General features: G+C 51.2%; 1 protein-coding gene across 1 annotated transcript in view; it reads left to right on the top strand.

The window, feature by feature from the left end:
• The window catches only part of XXYLT1 (xyloside xylosyltransferase 1), a gene marked incomplete at both ends in the record, with an annotated part of 35,066 nt that overhangs the window by 9,338 nt on the left and 8,231 nt on the right, over nt 1–17,497 (top strand). The window contains one exon of the mRNA XM_080622972.1: nt 11,722–11,854. Coding sequence (XP_080479098.1) covers nt 11,722–11,854 — 133 coding nt within the window. The remainder of the gene's footprint in view (nt 1–11,721; nt 11,855–17,497) is intronic.

Below are 17,497 nucleotides of genomic sequence, written 5' to 3'. Positions count from 1 at the left end.
GTCTGAAGTGCCTTTTCTCGGTTTGTCAATCTTCAAGTTGCCTCATCTTTTGGAAAGCTTGTTGCTCTCCCTCGGCCTGATGGGGCTTTCAATGGCCTGTTCGGGGCATACAATGTTTAAAGAGCCATTTTTATAGTCAAAGGAGCTTAGTTTTTGTTTCAGAAGCTGCTAGTAAAGCTGATTTATATTTCCTTTGCAAGGGCGGTCAGGTTTGCTGCACTGAGTGCCTGGTGATTTACGGAGCTGGTGGGGCTCCCTGGCCTCTTCCGTGCATAGCCAGCACCGGATGGGAGGCAGCAGGACAGGCTACAGCTCTGCTGCCCACTTGCAGGCTGCAGGCAGCGTGGGAAGGGCACTGGGCTCCTGCCACTCTCCTGGCCCTGGCAAACCAGCCTCTGCTGGCGTAAAGAGGCCACTTTGCTGAGCTGGAAGAGAAAGGACTAAGCCTTCCTTTTCAGGCAGTTTCCTGGTATGTTTCTGTGCCATTTCTCCTGCCCTGAATGCTGCATCTTCTTGTGCACTTCTGCAGATATATCTGGCTCCATGCTGTTAGCACCATTCCTTTGTGGGAGCCAGATTTGATTGGAAGGTTAAGCATCCTCCATCGGAAATGAGGGCCCTGATTTGAATATTAAACTCTCTTGTGTGTTTGTTTGCATTTGTATTAATCAGTCTATAGGATTTATTTCAATAGCTGGCAACCTTTGCATTAAAGTTGCCTGGCTTTAGTTTCCCAGATTTATCTTTGAAGAGAGGCATTTCCGTGGTATCATGACTTAGGGATTTGTGTGGAGCCTTGGGGTTGTGACAGGCACTGACTTTGCAGATCAGAAACTGAACACCAGGCTTAGTTTTCTTTTTTTTTCTAGGGACTTTTGTGGAACACGTGCTGGCTGCAAGCATATTGCACAGAGAACAAATGGGTTTTGCCACTCAGCTGCTGTCTTTCACTGTTGTTTGGGATGCTCGCCCAAAAAACTTCAGATCTAAAACCTGCAGCTGCCAAACTATAATGTAACAGCTTCTTGGCTGGTATAAATCATGGAACGCTCATGCCTTAAATGTCTTACATCAGTGGAGTTAATCTGATTTAAACCAGCTGGAGACTTGGTATGCAGCATGCAGAAGTGCAGACTGCATAACTCTTGTCTGCCTGAGGCTCATAAATCCTGTTTTAATGCGGTGTGGCCAGGCCTGAGGAGCTGGAGGAGAAGGCTTCATGCATCACAATGGTTCTGCAAGGGAGAAGTGATGGGAAATTTACACAGGGAGAGGACAAGCAGGGTTCAAGCTTTGGAGGAGCTGCCAGGATGAGGATTATGCCAGCATGAAATGGTCTGGGGACTTTCAGAGCAGTGCTAGGAGAAGGAAGGAGGACAAGAACTCAAACCTTTTCACTTTCCTTTTCAGTATGCACATCCAGAAGTGAACTCTCACTTCCCAACTGGCTTCGATCCCTCTAATTACTTGTCTTTTTAGTCATGTAACTTTAGAGGACCTGGCAAGCTTTTTATCACCCTCTTTACGGACCTGTCAAGGAAAGAGAGTGCCAGCAGGAATGGCCCCCTGCTTGGGCTAATGTGGCTCAGGGTGTCTTCACACAGGCAGTGGAGGGAAGAGTGCAGAGCAGGAGGGGTGTGAGTGCAATGTTTAATTCTGCTAACGGGATCTCTTACAAGCATATGTATAAAGTTAGTTGTGGAGATCTCCAGGAAAGGAGCTCAACAGGATGATTCGTGAGACCTCACTTGGAGTATTGTGTGCAGTTCTGGTGTCCTCAACATAAAAAGGACATGGAACTGTTGGAACAAGTCCAGAGGAGGGCCACGAGGATGATCAGGGGACTGGAGCACCTCCCGTATGAAGACAGGCTAAGAAAGTTGGGGCTGTTCAGCCTGGAGAAGAGAAGGCTGTGTGGAGACCTCATAGCAGCCTTCCAGTATCTGAAGGGGGCCTACAAGGATGCTGGGGATGAACTGTTCATCAGGGACTGTAGTGACAGCACAAAGGGTAACGGGTTAAAACTTAAACAGGGGAAGTTTAGATTGGATATAAGGAAGAAATTCTTTACTGTTAGGATGGTGAGGCACTGGAATGGGTTGCCCAGGGCGGCTGTGAATGCTCCATCCCTGGTGGTGTTCAAGGCCAGGTTGGGTGAGGCCTTGGGTGACGCGGTTTAGTGCGAGTTGTCCCTGCCCATGGCAGGGGGGTTGGAACTAGATGATCTTAAGGTCCTTTCCAACCCTAACTATTCTATGATTCCTCCTCGTGCCCAGCCTCTCTTGTGCTTTGATGCCTGTTTCATGCCAGAGATGACTTGTGTGCTTGAAGGATCCGAGGGCACATGGCGAGAGCCATCAGAAGGTGTCTAGCTAGCATCCAGGGAGAGAGGCAAATGCTGTTTCACACTCAGCCTGTTTTAAATACTTTGAAAGCATGGGACTGAGAAGGGGAAGAGAGACAATCCCTCATCTGGTTTATTCTGGTGTTAGGAATCCGGGTGAGAAAGTGGATGTATTGAAAAATATCTGGGAGAAAACATTTGGTGAGGAAATACTGGACTAATTATTACTATTGACATTGGTGAGGTGACATATGACTAAATTATTAAGATCAGTGGTTGCAGTGCTCATGAGAGGTGATGGATAAGAGCAGTAGGAGCTGGGTGGGAGAAGTGGCTATGTTTCTGTTTGACTAAATGGAGATGAGGAGCTACAAGGAAGGAGAAATAGAGCAGGACTGATCATTATGTGTTGCTGAAATGTATGGCTGCCAGCAGGGAGCTGTGCCATTGGCTTCACAGCGTGTGTCCGGACTTAACATCTGTGACACAGCAGGATCAAATGGGATGTCCAGCGGTCTCCCTGGACTCAGGCTCTGAATGGGGCAATTCCTGCAGCTCATTATCAATGTCTGCACTGATTATGAAGCATAGACCAGATTATAAGGATGTTTGTCAAAGCTGCCTGTTAATGACCAAGCCTCAGGCCACTTGGGGTTTAGTGCTGCTTGCAGCAGACTCCAGCTGCTGGCTCTGGCTTGGTCTCTCACGAAACTAGTATCAGCCTTTGCCTGCTCTGGAGTCCTGGCCTGGAGACAGCGGCCTCTGTGAGCATCAGTTTATGCCTTTCCCACGGAGCAGAGCTGGAGGGAGGGCAAAGGCCAGGGAGGGGACATGTTGGAGCAAATGCTGGGCTGAGCTCTGCCTTCTCAGGGGCTGGGCACCTGGAACACTTCTGCTGCTAGCTATAGAGGTGGACAGCCTGGGAGCTAGGGGAATGGGTTAAGCAGAAAGGTGTCAGGAAAATAGTCTGTTTGCTGGTACAATGCCTTGGCAAGTAACTGTCTTCTGCTAGTGCCCTCTGTAAAAGCAGGCATGCAGCATCCTGAAAATATTGCTGCATTTATAGGTGCTTGCCTGTGAGGGTTTGCCATTGCAGCTGGAACATTCCAATCTGTAATATGGGATTGCCTAGGTTGGCCTCTGTTTGCGCACAGGGTACCAGGTGACTACGTGTGATGTTTCCCCTCAACAGCACCTGTGTGCAGTGGGTTATGGTGTACTAATCCTGTGTCACACAGTGAACAAGGAAGTGTGCATCAAAGGTCTGTAAGGTGGAGCCTGGCAGATGGGGAAGCATCACCTCCTCTTCTTCCTTCTGTCAGCTGTAGAGCAATTACTGGTGCATGGTGCAGCTACCCACAAAACTCAGTGACTTACACTATAATAAATGAGCATTTTGAGTGCATCACTCCTGATCCTTTCCTGCTGGCTGAACATTGCTGTCACTGCTGATCCCCACCATGTTGGGGGTATGAGGAAATGCAGCAGGTTGGGAGAGTGCTAGGAGGAGAGTGCCTGTGTCCCAGATGCTCCAGGCCCGATCATACATTATTGAAGTGGAGATGTTGTGAAGAGACACAGAAAATGGGAGTCTGTGGTGGAGCCATGGGAGTTGGCCCCAGAGCAACATCCTTGCAAGCCGCAGTTCCCACAGGATGCTGCAGTAGCTGAAGGGTTTATTTTCTGGCAAAATTGTTCCCATCGTTATAGGGATGGAGGGGGTGTTAATGGTTTCTGCTGTGCTCTCATAACCTCCCTCCCTGCTTCACACTGCAGCCACAGCTTCCAGATTCCTTCCCCAGCTTACCTCTTGGCTGCACGCACTCATGTCAGATCCTGTGATGAGAAGAGGCTGGAGTGATCGATTTGTGAGCAACAGGCAGGGTAGTGCCAGCCATTGTTCCTTGCTAGGGCGAGCCTGTTGTGCCAGAGTTGTTATTTTCGTGGTGCTTTTTGGGAGCAGGCAGCAGCAAACCTCTAAATAAGTTCACCCCAGGTAAAGACCCCGGAAGCTGTTGCCTTGTAGGGGGTTCTCACCTGCCAAACTGAGAGGCTAACCCTATCCAGCTGCCTGCAGGATGGATCTCTCCTGGCAGGAGAGCCCCTCGGGAAGGGCTGCTGTGATGAGGGGGATGCAGATGATGAAGCCCCTGGGTGCTTCAGCACGGTGGAGGCCCTTTCCCTGCAGCACTGTTGCTGCTAGAGGCCAGTGCAACCCGCAGCCCCTGGGGGTGGTGTCACTCCTCATCGTTCCACCCCTCACTGCAGTGTCACCATCGATGACTTTTTGGATGTCCTAGATCTGTCAGATGGAGACAGGTGCATGTGGCTGCTCCCCCCTGCATGCGGAGCATCAGGGTCTTGGGACCGGTGCTGCGGTGGGTACTGCTCCCCTCCCTCCTCAGCCAGCCCCACTCTTCTGGCACTAAAGGGTGAAGCTGCTGGGGGTCACCCAGTGTTGATGCTGGGGCTGCTCTCCCCACGGCCTTGCTCCCTGCTGCCATAGCTCATTAATGCTTAGCAGGAAAAGACAAGGAAAAATCTGCCTGCAGCCCCTTCTGCCACCATGTGCAGTTAATTGGGATGTGAGCTCATCTACCTTAATACATTTATTTTGTTGTATCTCTTTTTGGTTTCCCTTTCCGTCTCATCCAGCCGATACTTCACAGCTTTCCATCCACATTGCCTTGTAATTTATGGCAATCCGGAATTAAACCTTATTTTTTCTGATTAGAAGGTTTTCTGCTGCTCTTCCCGCAGCTGCAAAAAGTGTCTTCACACTCTCCCCCCAGCGGCGGTGTATATTAAATACATGGCAAGCAACACCTTCAGCTCCATCCTGAAAGATGTCACGTGCTCAAGTGGTGTCGCTGCCTTGGAGTCTGGTTAAGAGCCGAGGTGTTGAGCGCTGTTAAGTATTAGTCCCTCAAACCTTAATGGATTACAAGGAGACACTAGGATGCACAGGAAAAATTAATTTCCTGGAACAAAGCACATTCATCTCCTGCCGATTCTTTCCCATCCCTCTGGAGATGGCTACGGGGTGTGGAGCAAGGCGAGCAGAGCGATGCTGCTGTCGGGACCCAGGACCATTGCTGCTGAACCAGACCCCCGAGTTCAGCTGAGTGCTGCCCATTATGGGTGGCAGTGATGATTTGTCGTCTGTCTCTGGCAGGCAGCCTAATTTTGTAATTAGCGGATAGCCTGGGATTGCTGTGCAGCCGCGCTGCTCTGCTCTGCTGGGTGCCTCATCACTGCTGCAGAAACATGGTTAGCGGCCGGGGTGCTTGGGCACATCCCCCCTCACTGCCTGCCCTGCACTGATGCCCTGCTTGCAGGGAAGGGAGGTTGCCGGGCTGCCCCAAGGAACAGAGGGAACCCTTGGCCACCCAGCAGAGGTAAGGACCTGTGTTTAAGCAGGCAGCTGGAAGGTAAGCTGTCTGCCCTGCTAGTGCAGGGCTCTGTAGGATCATCTTCTCTTGGGAGGGTGAGCTCTGGAGCAGCACCAGGCCCTGGGATGGGGACTGCAGTACCCTCACCCCCAGTCACCAGCATGCTGGCAGCAAGCTCTGTGAAGCGTGAATTGTGCTTGCAGACATGGGCATGCTCCTACCTCGGCTGCCTTCCTCTGGGTGAGACTCTGGTGCTGTCAGGGCAGCAGTGATTAATCTTGGAAGCAGAGGGAGACTTTGCGGAGAAAATAAGACCTTGCAGGGGGAGCACATGGCCAGAGAGGAAGCTGCTTACAGCCCTGCTGACAGCAGGAGGGAGAATGGCCAGGGGCAGCTGGCAGCGCTGGGGTTGGTGAGCCAAGTATAGGGAGCCTCTAATAAAGGGCAGTATGGAGAACCCAGCGTGTTTGTGTAAATAAGCTGTGTGTATCCACACTAGGCTGCTTGAGGTGCAGGCATACCCGCCCAGCACTGCAGCTCCACTCGTGCTCTGCTCCCTGCTGCACCAGAGGCTTTTCCAGGTGGCTGGCTGATGCTGCTGAGCAGCACCCCCTGGGTTGCACAGGGACCCTCCGGACCCTGTCACCCCCCCACACCCATGCCCAGCCCTGGTGCTGGCCGTGGGAGCGGTGTTTTTCTTGGCCACGTGTCTTTCTCGAAGGCAGAAGATCCTGGTTTCACAGTCAGCATGAGCGGCTTTGTTGTGCCTTGCTTTGCTGCTGGTCTGCATGCTGCCCGCTGGAGCAGGGGGTGCTGCCACCCTGATCCAGGAGCTTTATTGCCCAAGGCAGTGATCCAAAAGTGGCTACTGGGCCTCCACACCTCCTGCTTTCCTTTGGATCTAGCCCTGTTGTGATGGGGACAGCTACAAAACCTGGCCAAAGTCAGGTAATCAGAGCTAAACACAAAGTAATGGGAGGGAAGCTGTGCAGGTATGCCCAGCATTTACAGTTCAGTGGACCTGAGCTCTCCAGTCCTGCTGACCCCAGCTTGGAGAGCCTGGGCCACCCAGCTCTCTTCCTTCTGAGAGTTCAAATCAAGTGGCAAAATGCACAGCCACCCCCTGGCCCCTCCAAGACCCCTGCAGCAGCCCGACGACACCCAGAGCTGCAACCAGCAGGGGACACTCCTGTCCCTTCACTGCCGTGTCACGCAGCCGTCTCACCTCCTGCTATCCCTGCAGAAGGATCTCTGAGCCACTCCACATCGGCATCTATCAGTCCCTTCCCATCGAGGCCATTGCCCCCTGTGCCATCTCCAGAAGTGTGGAGGGGCTTCTGCCTCCTTGTGCTGCAGAGCTCGCTGCTGTGGTTCTGTGGGGAGAGGTCCACAGTACGCAAGGTTGGCAGTCCCAGCGGTGTCCTCCTTGATCTCACTTCTTCTGCTCTTATGGGCACAAGCTGCCAGGCTCTGGCCCCAGATGTCAATGCTGTGTTGTAGGGAAAGCACAAGATACATGCCAAGTGCCAGGTTAACATTTTGACTCAATCCTAAAGGTCTTTTTCAACCTAAATGGTTCTATGTTCAGGGAGTCTCTCCTCATTAGCATGGTGTATCAGTGTGCTTAGGTCCTCAAAAACAGGTTTGTTGAGACAGATGGAGACCCTGGTGCAGAGGATGGAAGCAGGGCCAGGTCACTGCCAGCACTGGTGGCAAGTGGTAGCTTCAGGTGTGTGTGTGAGATCTGGGAACAGAGCAGGCTGGCAGGGTGATGGCCTGTCCCCTCATGCCATCCCACTGTTGCCTGCAGTGTCTCTGCTGCCAGACCAGCTGCTGGCAGATTTTGTACTCTGAGGAAGGAACAGAACTTGTCAATGGGCTGGACAGCTACACCACCTCTAGGAGGTTCCAATTCTTGCTGCTTCTACTCTAAAGCTGTTAAACCACTGCTCAATCAACAATGATTAAGACCACACCATTTGCTGGACAGCTTCTGCCTTTTGTGTTGTGATGGCAGCTCTCAATTGTTCTATTTGTTCCCTGACACAAGTTGTTATTTTCACTCCTTTCCCCTCTCCATAGTGCAACGGTGGCTGCTAGTGGTGGCATGCCTCTGTCCCAGATCTGGCATGGTTTGTATGGAAGAAGCTGAGGCCAGCACTTTCCCAGCCTTGAGAAGAACAATTTGTTCCTAAGGGTCACATCACATGTTGGTGGGGTGGGCCTGCCCCCATACTGCCTTGTCCCCACAGTGCCTCCTGGGAAAGGCCATCAGACTTGCTGCAGAACCTGTCCCCTGCAGAGGGGCTCCTGAGTTCCGCTCAGAGCATCCATACAACCTAACAGGAATCTCGGCACACAGCCGGGGAGCCTGATCGCTCTGCTGGGTCCTGGCACAGGATGCTGGGCAGCAGGCACAGGGAAGTGATCTGTGCCTGCCTGTGCCCCTTGCTGGGCTGAGTCTCCTGCAGGAAGGAGGGAGCGCCTGCACAAGATGGGGTCTGCAACTGGCATCTCTCTCTTTGGGACAATCTTGGTTCTCTTTGTCTTTGGCAGCAGTGCCCAAGGTGGCTTAGGCACTAGTGGTGCCTTTCTCTCCTGGTTTTCAGCACCGCAGACACTGCTGCAGGATTGCGCATCCCTGAAGCTGGTCTTTCTCCTCTGGATGTGGCTGGAGGGAGGGTTTGAGGCAAGCCTGGAGAGCAGCTCTGCTGTGGCTACTGGTATGAGGCTGCAGTAAAACATTACGAGCTTTAAACGGGGCCAGCCTGTGCCATAAAGCTGTCACTGCTAATGGAGATCATCTCCGCTTTGGGTGGCATAACTCCACTTCATGCACCATGGCTGGAAGAGCCAGAGTTGAAAGGAGCAGAGAAGCAAAGGATAATACGCAGCATGGCAAAGTCAGAAAAATTCCTTGCTGAGAACACTCTTAGCCTTTCCCACATTTCCAGCTGGACCCCTCCAAGCAGTTTGTGCCTAAGAGAGCACACGATTCCTCCATCCCCACATGGCAGCCAGGACAAAGTGTTTGGTAGAAGGGCAAAAAAGCATGATGCATCATAAATATTAGTGCCTGGCCTCTTGCCAGTCCCAGGCAGAGAGATAATCTTTGCCATTAATCCGTGCAAGCTGCATCTGGCAAAGTGGCGCTTAATGTCACCCATGCTCGTTTTTGTCTCAGTGTTGCAGTTCGTGCTTGAAGGAAAAAGTACTTTGTGTTATCTGGGTCTAATTTGTCATGAGTTTTTCCTGCAGGGCTCTGCCAGCACAGCAGGGGACCAGTGCACAGGGAGGGTGAGCCAAGCACAGGGAGCCTCTAATGAAGGGCAGGATGGAGAACCCAGCATGTTTGTTTAAAAAGCCATGTTTATCCACACTGGGCTTTCTGTGGCACTGTCATCTGCCCGGCACTGCAGCTGCACCCGTGCTCAGCTCCTCGCTGCACCCAAGGCTCTCAGCAGCTGCACTGGGACTCTCCGGAGCCTGTTGCTCACTGGGGCGCTGAGGCAGGGGTGGGACTGCAGCATCCCCCAAGCTCAGCTTTCATTCTCCACTGTGATTAATTGCAGTTTGCACTCATCTGTAATGTTAGAGAACAATCGGATGACGTGTCGTGGTTGACTAATTCAAACCTGATGAGGCATCAGAGGGCTGCTGTGCACTGGGGTGAGCATGCTGGGATCCTCCTGGGAGCCCCATCCCATCTCCCTGTCCTTGGCAGCACCTCAGAAGGTTCAGGCTCCCCCCAGTCCCACTTCTCTTGAGCTGAGCTTGTGCTGTAGATCTGGGGTCTCTTCACCCTAGAGTTTTGTGACAGGTCTGGATGTTCCCAAGTGCAATAGCATTAAGGATTTGGGATTTTGCGCCACTGTTGTATGGACCACTGGGGATGTTTGAGGCATTTGCAATACATGTCTTGTTCCCCGTTGCATAAAGCCTTCACTCTGCTTGTTCATCTACTTGAGTTGTGCTAGCAATTTCTAAGGCATCTAGGAAGGCTGAGGGAAATTGCTTTCAGGTCAAGACCTGCTTTAGCCTCTAGTGAATTACTTTGCCTAGGTTTTAAATCTTTGCAAACAGAGGATTATGGTGGTGGTAAATACTAGGTAGGCCTGGGGATTGCCGTACTGCTGGCTGTGAAAGAAGTGTGGCCTTTCCCTTAGCAGATAGGGAGTGATGAATGTTAAAAAAAAATAAATTGAGATACAGCCTGAGTTGAAGCTCAGATACTCTTTCTCCTTGATTTATATTTCTGCCTGGATGCTTCGCAGAGTAAGCAGTATATTTTTTGCTTAACCTCACAGAGCTTTTTCCTTCTAAATGAGGACAGTGTGGTAGATACAACCAATTGCCAAGAGCCCCAGATTAGTGCAGGATCTGCAAAAAATTCAGAGCTGCTGTACAGCCCAGCAACTGCTTGGTGCACTGAGTGATGAACACATTTGAAATGGCAAAGCTATATTCCTGTGCCGGAGGAGAGCGGCCTGTGCCTGGCTGCTCTCAGTGCTTCTGTGTTGCTAGTCTTGACAGTGGCTTTGGAGGCTGAAAACTGAGTGATTGCAGACCTGTGGTGGCCAGCAGCCTGTTCCAAGCATAGTGGTGGTGTCAAGGCTGGAGGGTGAGACCAGCCTGATGGGAAGCCCTGCCCATAGCCATGGAGGATGCAGGCAGCAGAGGGTGAGGGCAGGCTGGTTTGGGGGACAGGAGGAAGGATGAGGGCCTGGTTTGCTTGGAAGGTAGAGGTGACATGCACATGCAGCCTGCTGGAAGCTGTAATGGCACCTGTGCATGATGAGTGGGGCCAGAACAGGTTGACAGTCCTTATAATCCAGTTAGCGCTGAGGGCTAAGCAACCTAGCCATCTTGCTCTTGGCTGTTACAACACACATAAATAGCGTGGCATTACATAATGCTGTGGGGGATGGCTCTTCTCTGCTCACGGTCCCCAAGGAGGGCTGAGCATGGCTGGACAGGAGGTGACCATGGCTTTGCTTGGGGAACCCATCTGATGGTCTGATCTCTCATAGTGTTTCTGTTTGCTGCATCCCACTTGGCCTGCTGCAATCTGTACAACATCCCCAGATCCGCCTGGGACAAACAATTTCGATGAGAGACATCTCATGCACCCTCTCCCAAGCAACATCTCCATCAGTTGGTCTCATGTGCTGCAGAGGAGACTGACAAATGCAGGCAGGAGCCTGACCTGTTAATGAGATCGAGCCTGGCCTTCATAATGATGCTCTCAAGCCTCCCCTTGCTCTTGAATTTTCCCCTGCAAGTGGAAAATGCTTCCGTGTCTGCCTGACCCTCCTTGTCTCCAACAGTACTGCTGGGAATAATAAAGTTTTCGAGGCTGCTGCAGACTATCAGCAGTTCTGTGTAGGCAGAGGGATGTTATCTCTGCCCTCAGGGAAGCCCGTGTCAGACTCCTGGCAGCTAATGAGCTTGTGCAGGTATTACCGAGGGTGTTATGTGACTGACTGAATTACTGATGTTATCTGTGATGGGAATCAGTCTGGTACTTCAAGCCAGGGATGGATGCTATGTAGGCTGGAGACGGGAAACACTCATAGAGTTGGTAGCTTTTCCCAGAAGTAGGTAGCAGAATGTGAGCATGAGGTTTTGTGTGGCTGCTCCTGTAGAAGCACTTTCAGAAAGGGAGAGGAACAAGAGGTGAAGCTACCTCCTGCTTTTGTCAGTCATATGGAAAACCAGTCTTCTGGAAGAAGGAGGGAGTGAATAGAAGCAGGAGGTCACCAAAAATGGTTTCTGAAGTAAATAATTCCTAAAATATGCAGTGGTACATGCTGTCATGTTGGTTAAAGGTTGGTAGCTTCATGTAGAGGTTGAAGCTGGATTGTATTTGTCCATGGGGCTCACTGCACCAAATCCTTATTGGGTGTAATTCATCAAGTAGCCATTGGTAATCTCTGCTTATAATTTTGGCTTATATAGCTGATTTTCTCCTCTTTTTGCTTTCAGAAATAACACAGGTCATTCAGGTAGACTTGGACCTGAAGTACCAGACCAACATCCGAGACCTGTTCGATGAATTTGACAACTTCCCAGAGGGAGCAGTCATTGGGATTGCCAGGGAAATGCAGCCAGTGTACAGGTACAGCGCCCTCCCCATGGGAAGCAGTGGGAGGGCAGTGTCTTCAATTCAGATTGATCTTTGGAAGAAAATCTGTGGGGAAGCAGTCTCCCTGCTTAAATCCCTGCAGGGGGACTTAATCTAAAAATTGTAGGTATGAACAAAGTTGTACAGCATCCTTGTGATTTCCTTGGTCTCACGCACCATCACAGTGCTTCCAGAGCCAAGCGCCTGGTCATTAGTGCCAGAACCCATACCTAGATTATAGTATATCTGCTAGAAGAGTGTCTGCCCAGCCATGCCTGCTGAGGTGCTGTGATTGCATTCAGGAGCTCCAGTTTGTGAGTCAGGGCTCAAATGTTTTGGCTGTGTGAATATTGTAGAGAGTAGGTTGAGTCTGGGCAAGAGTGAGGTTCTGTGTCCCTGGAGTGTCAGTGCACCTTCTGCTGAAGAACTGTTCCCCCAGCCAAGACTGAGTGAGCAACTCTGTTGGTGACCTGGGCTTGCAAACATGAGAATAGCCCCATGGTCACTTGCTCTTCAGACCCTTTGTCCACCAGCCTGTGTGAACTGTAGTGGGAACCACAAGGAGCGGCCCAGCTCTTCCCATTCAGGAGCCACTGGTGTTCTTCAGGGACATAGATAGTTCCAGGTTGGTGCTTTAAAAAGTTGGTTTAATTTAACCTGCATTGTTCCAAGAATGGGCCTCAGGTTTTGTTTTAATCCAGGGTGAATCGTATAATCAACACAGGATACGTTAATGGTTTCTCAGGTGAGCAGAGTTTGAGCATCTGAGATGGCTTGGCTAGATTCACTAATCCTAATGGAAATGTTCTTGGAGAAAGATAAAAAGGCTTAAGAGCTCTGTATGTCTTTTCCTTCCATACTGGAAGCCTTAATAGTAAGATCAATAACTGAACATCCTAAGACATGTCCACCAGCACTTTTGGGCAAAAGCTGAGCTGCAAAGATCTGGAGCAGCCATTCCTGCTGCAAGTGCATCCGCAAGGGGTGAGGGTAAAGACAGAGAGAAGTTCAACACCAGGGAATTGGTGGTCATTAATCACCACCAATTGCTTCCTAGAATCCCAAGCCAACGGAGGGCATGCTCATGAGAGCATTTCTGGTTGCTCAAACTGCAGAAATCGCCACTGTTCCCAGGCTGCAAAAAGACATCTCTGTGCCTGTGGCAGAAGTGTCACCTCCCTTCCTGGCTTGCGCTCTTGGCAGAGAGAGATGGGTCCAGAGGAACATGGATGCTGAGGTCTCATCTCCATAGGCCCTATACAGTCTGCAGTCCATGGAGGACTCCTGTATCTACTCTGGGTGTCCTGGCAGGATTTTGGTGCACGGAATGGTAAATCCAGCCCTATTTTATCTTATCCAATTGTTAGAGCTTAAAGCAGTGTGGAAGCAACAGCTGAGTTGTGGCCACTGGGCTGTGTTGGACTCTCAGCATCAGTCAGCGCTGCCCAGCAGGACATATCCCACTCGTTAGCAGTGCAGCCTGTAACAGCATAAATGGAGCATTTGTTTGCTTTCAATTAGTCCATGTTGGAATCACTGTGTTTCTGTCTTTGCAGGGATTGGTTTTGCATTATTTCCACACGTAGCTAGGGTGCAAGGGATGGTGTTCTGCTGCCTGGATGTGATTTGTGGGACTGGGCATGCCTGGAGGGGGCCAAGTTAAAATTTGGGGTGCTCAGCTGTAGGAAGAGCTCTCCAGCATGGCAGGGGACAAGGCACGGGACTGCAGGGCTGAGCACGGAATATCTGACCCAAGCTGAAGCTGTGTTCTCCCCCCTCCTGCCACCTGTGGTGGGGACAAACAAGGCAAGCTGTAACGGCCCTCATAGGCTGCATTTTTGGGCTGAACTTTCTGTTGTTGCAGTTTTGACACTCTGGGTCACTTTGGGCTATGTTGTGCTTCTCTTCTTGTGCTGTTTTGATCTTCATGTGAAAACAAGTTCCTGATACTTCTTGCTGCCAAATTACCCAGTGCAGGGTGGGCTGTGCAAACGCCAGCCTGCCCTCCTGCCAAGCCTGCGCCCCACAGGGCTCACACCTTGCAACTGAAAGAGTTTCCAGATGAAAACATGAGCTGACAAAGCATGAGCATCTTTGTAAAAAAATACATATACATATATTCACTATTTTTATAATTTCAGCGACATAAAAATGTGTTGTAGGTGTGAATATGAGGTGCCAGTTTGAGACGTGTGATCCGACGTGTGCAAGCTCAGGCATGGAAAAGTGGCAGTGGGGGTAGAGAGGAGGGTTATGGAGCAGTGGTGGTTTCTCCCCATTGGCACTCAGATTGTCCTTCCCTCTCTGAAGTTCCAACTTTGCCCCAGAGGCTTGGGGTGAGCCAGCAGAGCTTTCTTGAGGTTGCTCACAGAGCTGTGGACTGGCACCCTCAGGGCAGGGTAAGCTGGTGGCTGGGAAATGCCTGGGTCCCCTCTCTATAACAATGGAGAAGATGCATGGAGGTCAGTCCACTTGGCTGTGTTGGATCCCTGCTACCTACTTGGCACATCAGAGAAGGTAAATAAGTGCAGAACAGCAAATTTTGTAGACAATGCACTGTTTTCTGGGAGGCAGTGGTGTCCTCAGTGAAAGCTCGCTGGCTATCTGGCTTTAGGCTGCACTTTCCCAGCACAGGCTGGGACTGCACAAGGCCCATGCTGCTGCACTGGTGCACTGAGCAGTACTGAGCACAGATGCTTACAGGAAACGGAGGAGTAAGAGAACAGCAAATAGGAAACATCCCGGAGCCTGCTTGTACATCCTGAAGGTAGGGAGAGACCTCCAAACAGCAAAACAGGATGGCAAGGGAGCATTTCCACTCACTTGACTCATGCTGAAACAATGCCTGGCCACTGTTTGTCTTGGACAAATGCATTTCTCTGAGCAACAGGATCTCCTGGCCCTCCTGCAAGGCAAACTCTGGGGTTTAACTGTTGCACAGCCTGTGGGGTTGCTCAGGGTGGGTTGGAGCAGCCTGTGGAGAGCGGTAGCTCCTGCTGAAGCTGTGTGTGGATGGCCCTGCAGATCAACCTGGCCATGTCCCACAGGCTGATGTATGGCAGGGGTCCTGGGTGTGGAGGGGAAGGTTGCAGGAGCCCATGTCAGGTGCAGCAGTTGCTCTGAGGCCCAAGGCCATTGGCATCAGGTTTGCTTCTCTTCAGCTGCAGTGGGGGAAGCGGCACTTTGTCCGTGAGTCAGGTGTGTTGTCCTTCCTGCAGTTTCTGGATGCAATGTGTTACACCAGTTATGGTCAACACCTCTGTGAATGGAGTCACAGGCAGAGCTTTATCCCACAGGAGGCTGCCCCACTGCCAGGGTTGTTGGGGTCACTGGTACTATGCACTAGGATCATAGACACTTGTGGGCTTTCCATGGCAGCGCTGGATGCCTCCTGCCAGGTTGATGTTTGCATGCTGGCCTGCAGGCAAAGCCTCTTCCCAGCACTGACACATGCTTGCTCATGTGTCTGCCTGCACAGGATCCACACAGAGCCAAGACTGGAAGCTCTTGCTTCAGTGAGAATGATTTTGATGGAAAGATTAAAATCTTCATCTAAGTTTGCTTGGTCCAAAAGGCTTTCCATGCTATAAAGTGCTTCTGCAGAGTCATAACCTTAATTAAAAATCCTATTGTCCCCTGCAGCATTTCAACTACTCAGGAGTTCTGGCAGTTTCCTGTTCACCAGGCTACAGAGGGTGAGTGATGGTGCTCTGTGTAAATATTTATGTTGCATTGAGCCTTCCGCGCCAGATCATGGCCAAATGGAGATGTCCAGGTTCTCCTGTGCAATTAGCCCTGCTAAGAAACATGCACTGCAGATGCAGCCTGCCAGCCTGTTACCAGGCAAGCAGGCAGGTCACTGTCCTCCATGTGCATGCAGGGTGTGTGTCTGGCCTGGAAAGCGGCTTAGCCATGGTCACCCCTGCAGTGGAGCTGGGTGATGGCCAAGTAAAGCACAGCATGCTTCAGGTTAGCCTCTTGACCAGGCGTGAGCAGCAGGGGCTGCACCTGCGGCACAGCAGAGGTCTCTTTTGGGCATCCTCATGCAGATGCTGCTGCAGCCCAGACCTCCCTGGCAGCCTCCTCGCCAACCTGGCTTGGCTCAGCACTTGTCCCCAGGCACAGGAGCTCAGCACTGCCAGGTGTTAAAGGGAGAAGCGTTCCCATTTCAAAGCAGTCCCACAGTTGAGATGAACAGAGAGAGGAAATACTGCAGCACTCCCAGAAATGTCCTGGAAACTCTCCGATTACAGAAGACAGAGCTTAACCCCTATTCTTACCAAGTTTCTCACCGGGTTTCCTGGTTATAAATCCTTCCGGTCACATTGGTGGCATGTGAGAGGAAGCAGAACAGTGATTGCACAGCTGCTCTTGGCAACCTTGGGCTGACCCTGGACCAGTGTGCCCTGCCATGCTCTCCATCCCATACCAAGCGGCATCCTGGCCTCTCCACTTCCTACGTAATGCAGGTGGTGTTACTGGCATTGCCATGTGGTGGTGAACTCTGGGTGCCTGCTAGTGCTGGTACCACCTAAGGCTCTCAGTGCTGGCCTTACATTGCTCCTCTTGGAGTTCTCATTGGAGAGGACTGGTCTGCTGGCAACAGAAAGCACCTCACCCATAGGTCCTCAGGTGGTTGCTTTTACCCACTTGCTCCAGCTTGGAGCAAGGTACTGCTGTGATGGTGGACCTCAGGAGAGGTCTCAGACCTTCTCAGGTCCAAGGATGAATATAGCTGGGGCTGGAAGGGTGGCTGCAGCCTCCATTCCTGATGTTGGGCAAGATCTTCACTACTGCCCTTGTGACAAGAAGCTAATAAAAGCTAGAGGCATCTTGGGAATGCACAGTGCTGGAATTGATACAAGTTTGTCCCGCAGGAAAGGATATCTACATCAAAGAGACAGCTACAGACTACAAAGGAGAAACACTTTGGTCCTTGTATGGCTGCAAGGCCATTTGCCTTTGCTTCTGCCTAAAACCTAGGGAGAGCTTGCATGGGACTATCTTGTGAAAGGAAAAGCTTTGTTTCTGCTTGGGATCATGTGAGAGCTCCTGTAGGTGTGCTGTGTGCTCTGTTGCACGGGTTTTGTTTGTTTGAGAGCTGGTAAAATAACCCAGAGAAGTACATTAATGAGTGGAAGCAAGCTTGTGCAACTTGCAGACCCAGGCACGGTACTTTCAGTGCTCAGTGTTTGTTGGGAGCTAAGCGGCAGCGATGCTAAGTCAGTTTGTCAGATGTTTGGAAGAGGAATGGAATTACCCTGGTCTGCGAGCAGGCTAATGCTGAATCCACGGCAAGGCCAGGCTGTCCACATGTCTGGGCTGAGACAGTACATCCTGTACCTTCTTGTGGGATCTAAATAAAACCCAAAGTGCTGCAGACAGCTGCAGGCAAGGGGAGCAGCTGGATTCCCTGAGTACCAGCTGAGGCAGGGGTGGTGGTCGTACAATACAGCAGTGCAGGTGGGCTGTTGCCTGGGATGGAGCTTTCTGGAGTTGGAAATAACCATCTCCAGCAGGCAGGTCCTGCTGCCTGAGTTCTCCTAGTTTCATGGCTCCTCATGCAGGCCCTGATGTGTGGAGACTGCTGTTTTCCCAAATGCTTCTCCTCTAGGGAGCAGGGAGTTGCCTGTCATG

This window comes from Psittacula echo (genome assembly GCF_963264785.1).
Source record: "Psittacula echo genome assembly, chromosome: 7".
In the NCBI taxonomy this organism is placed as follows: domain Eukaryota; kingdom Metazoa; phylum Chordata; class Aves; order Psittaciformes; family Psittacidae; genus Psittacula; species Psittacula echo.
The sequence above is the reverse complement of the archived record's forward strand: the minus strand, read 5'-3'. Positions and strand labels throughout refer to the sequence as shown.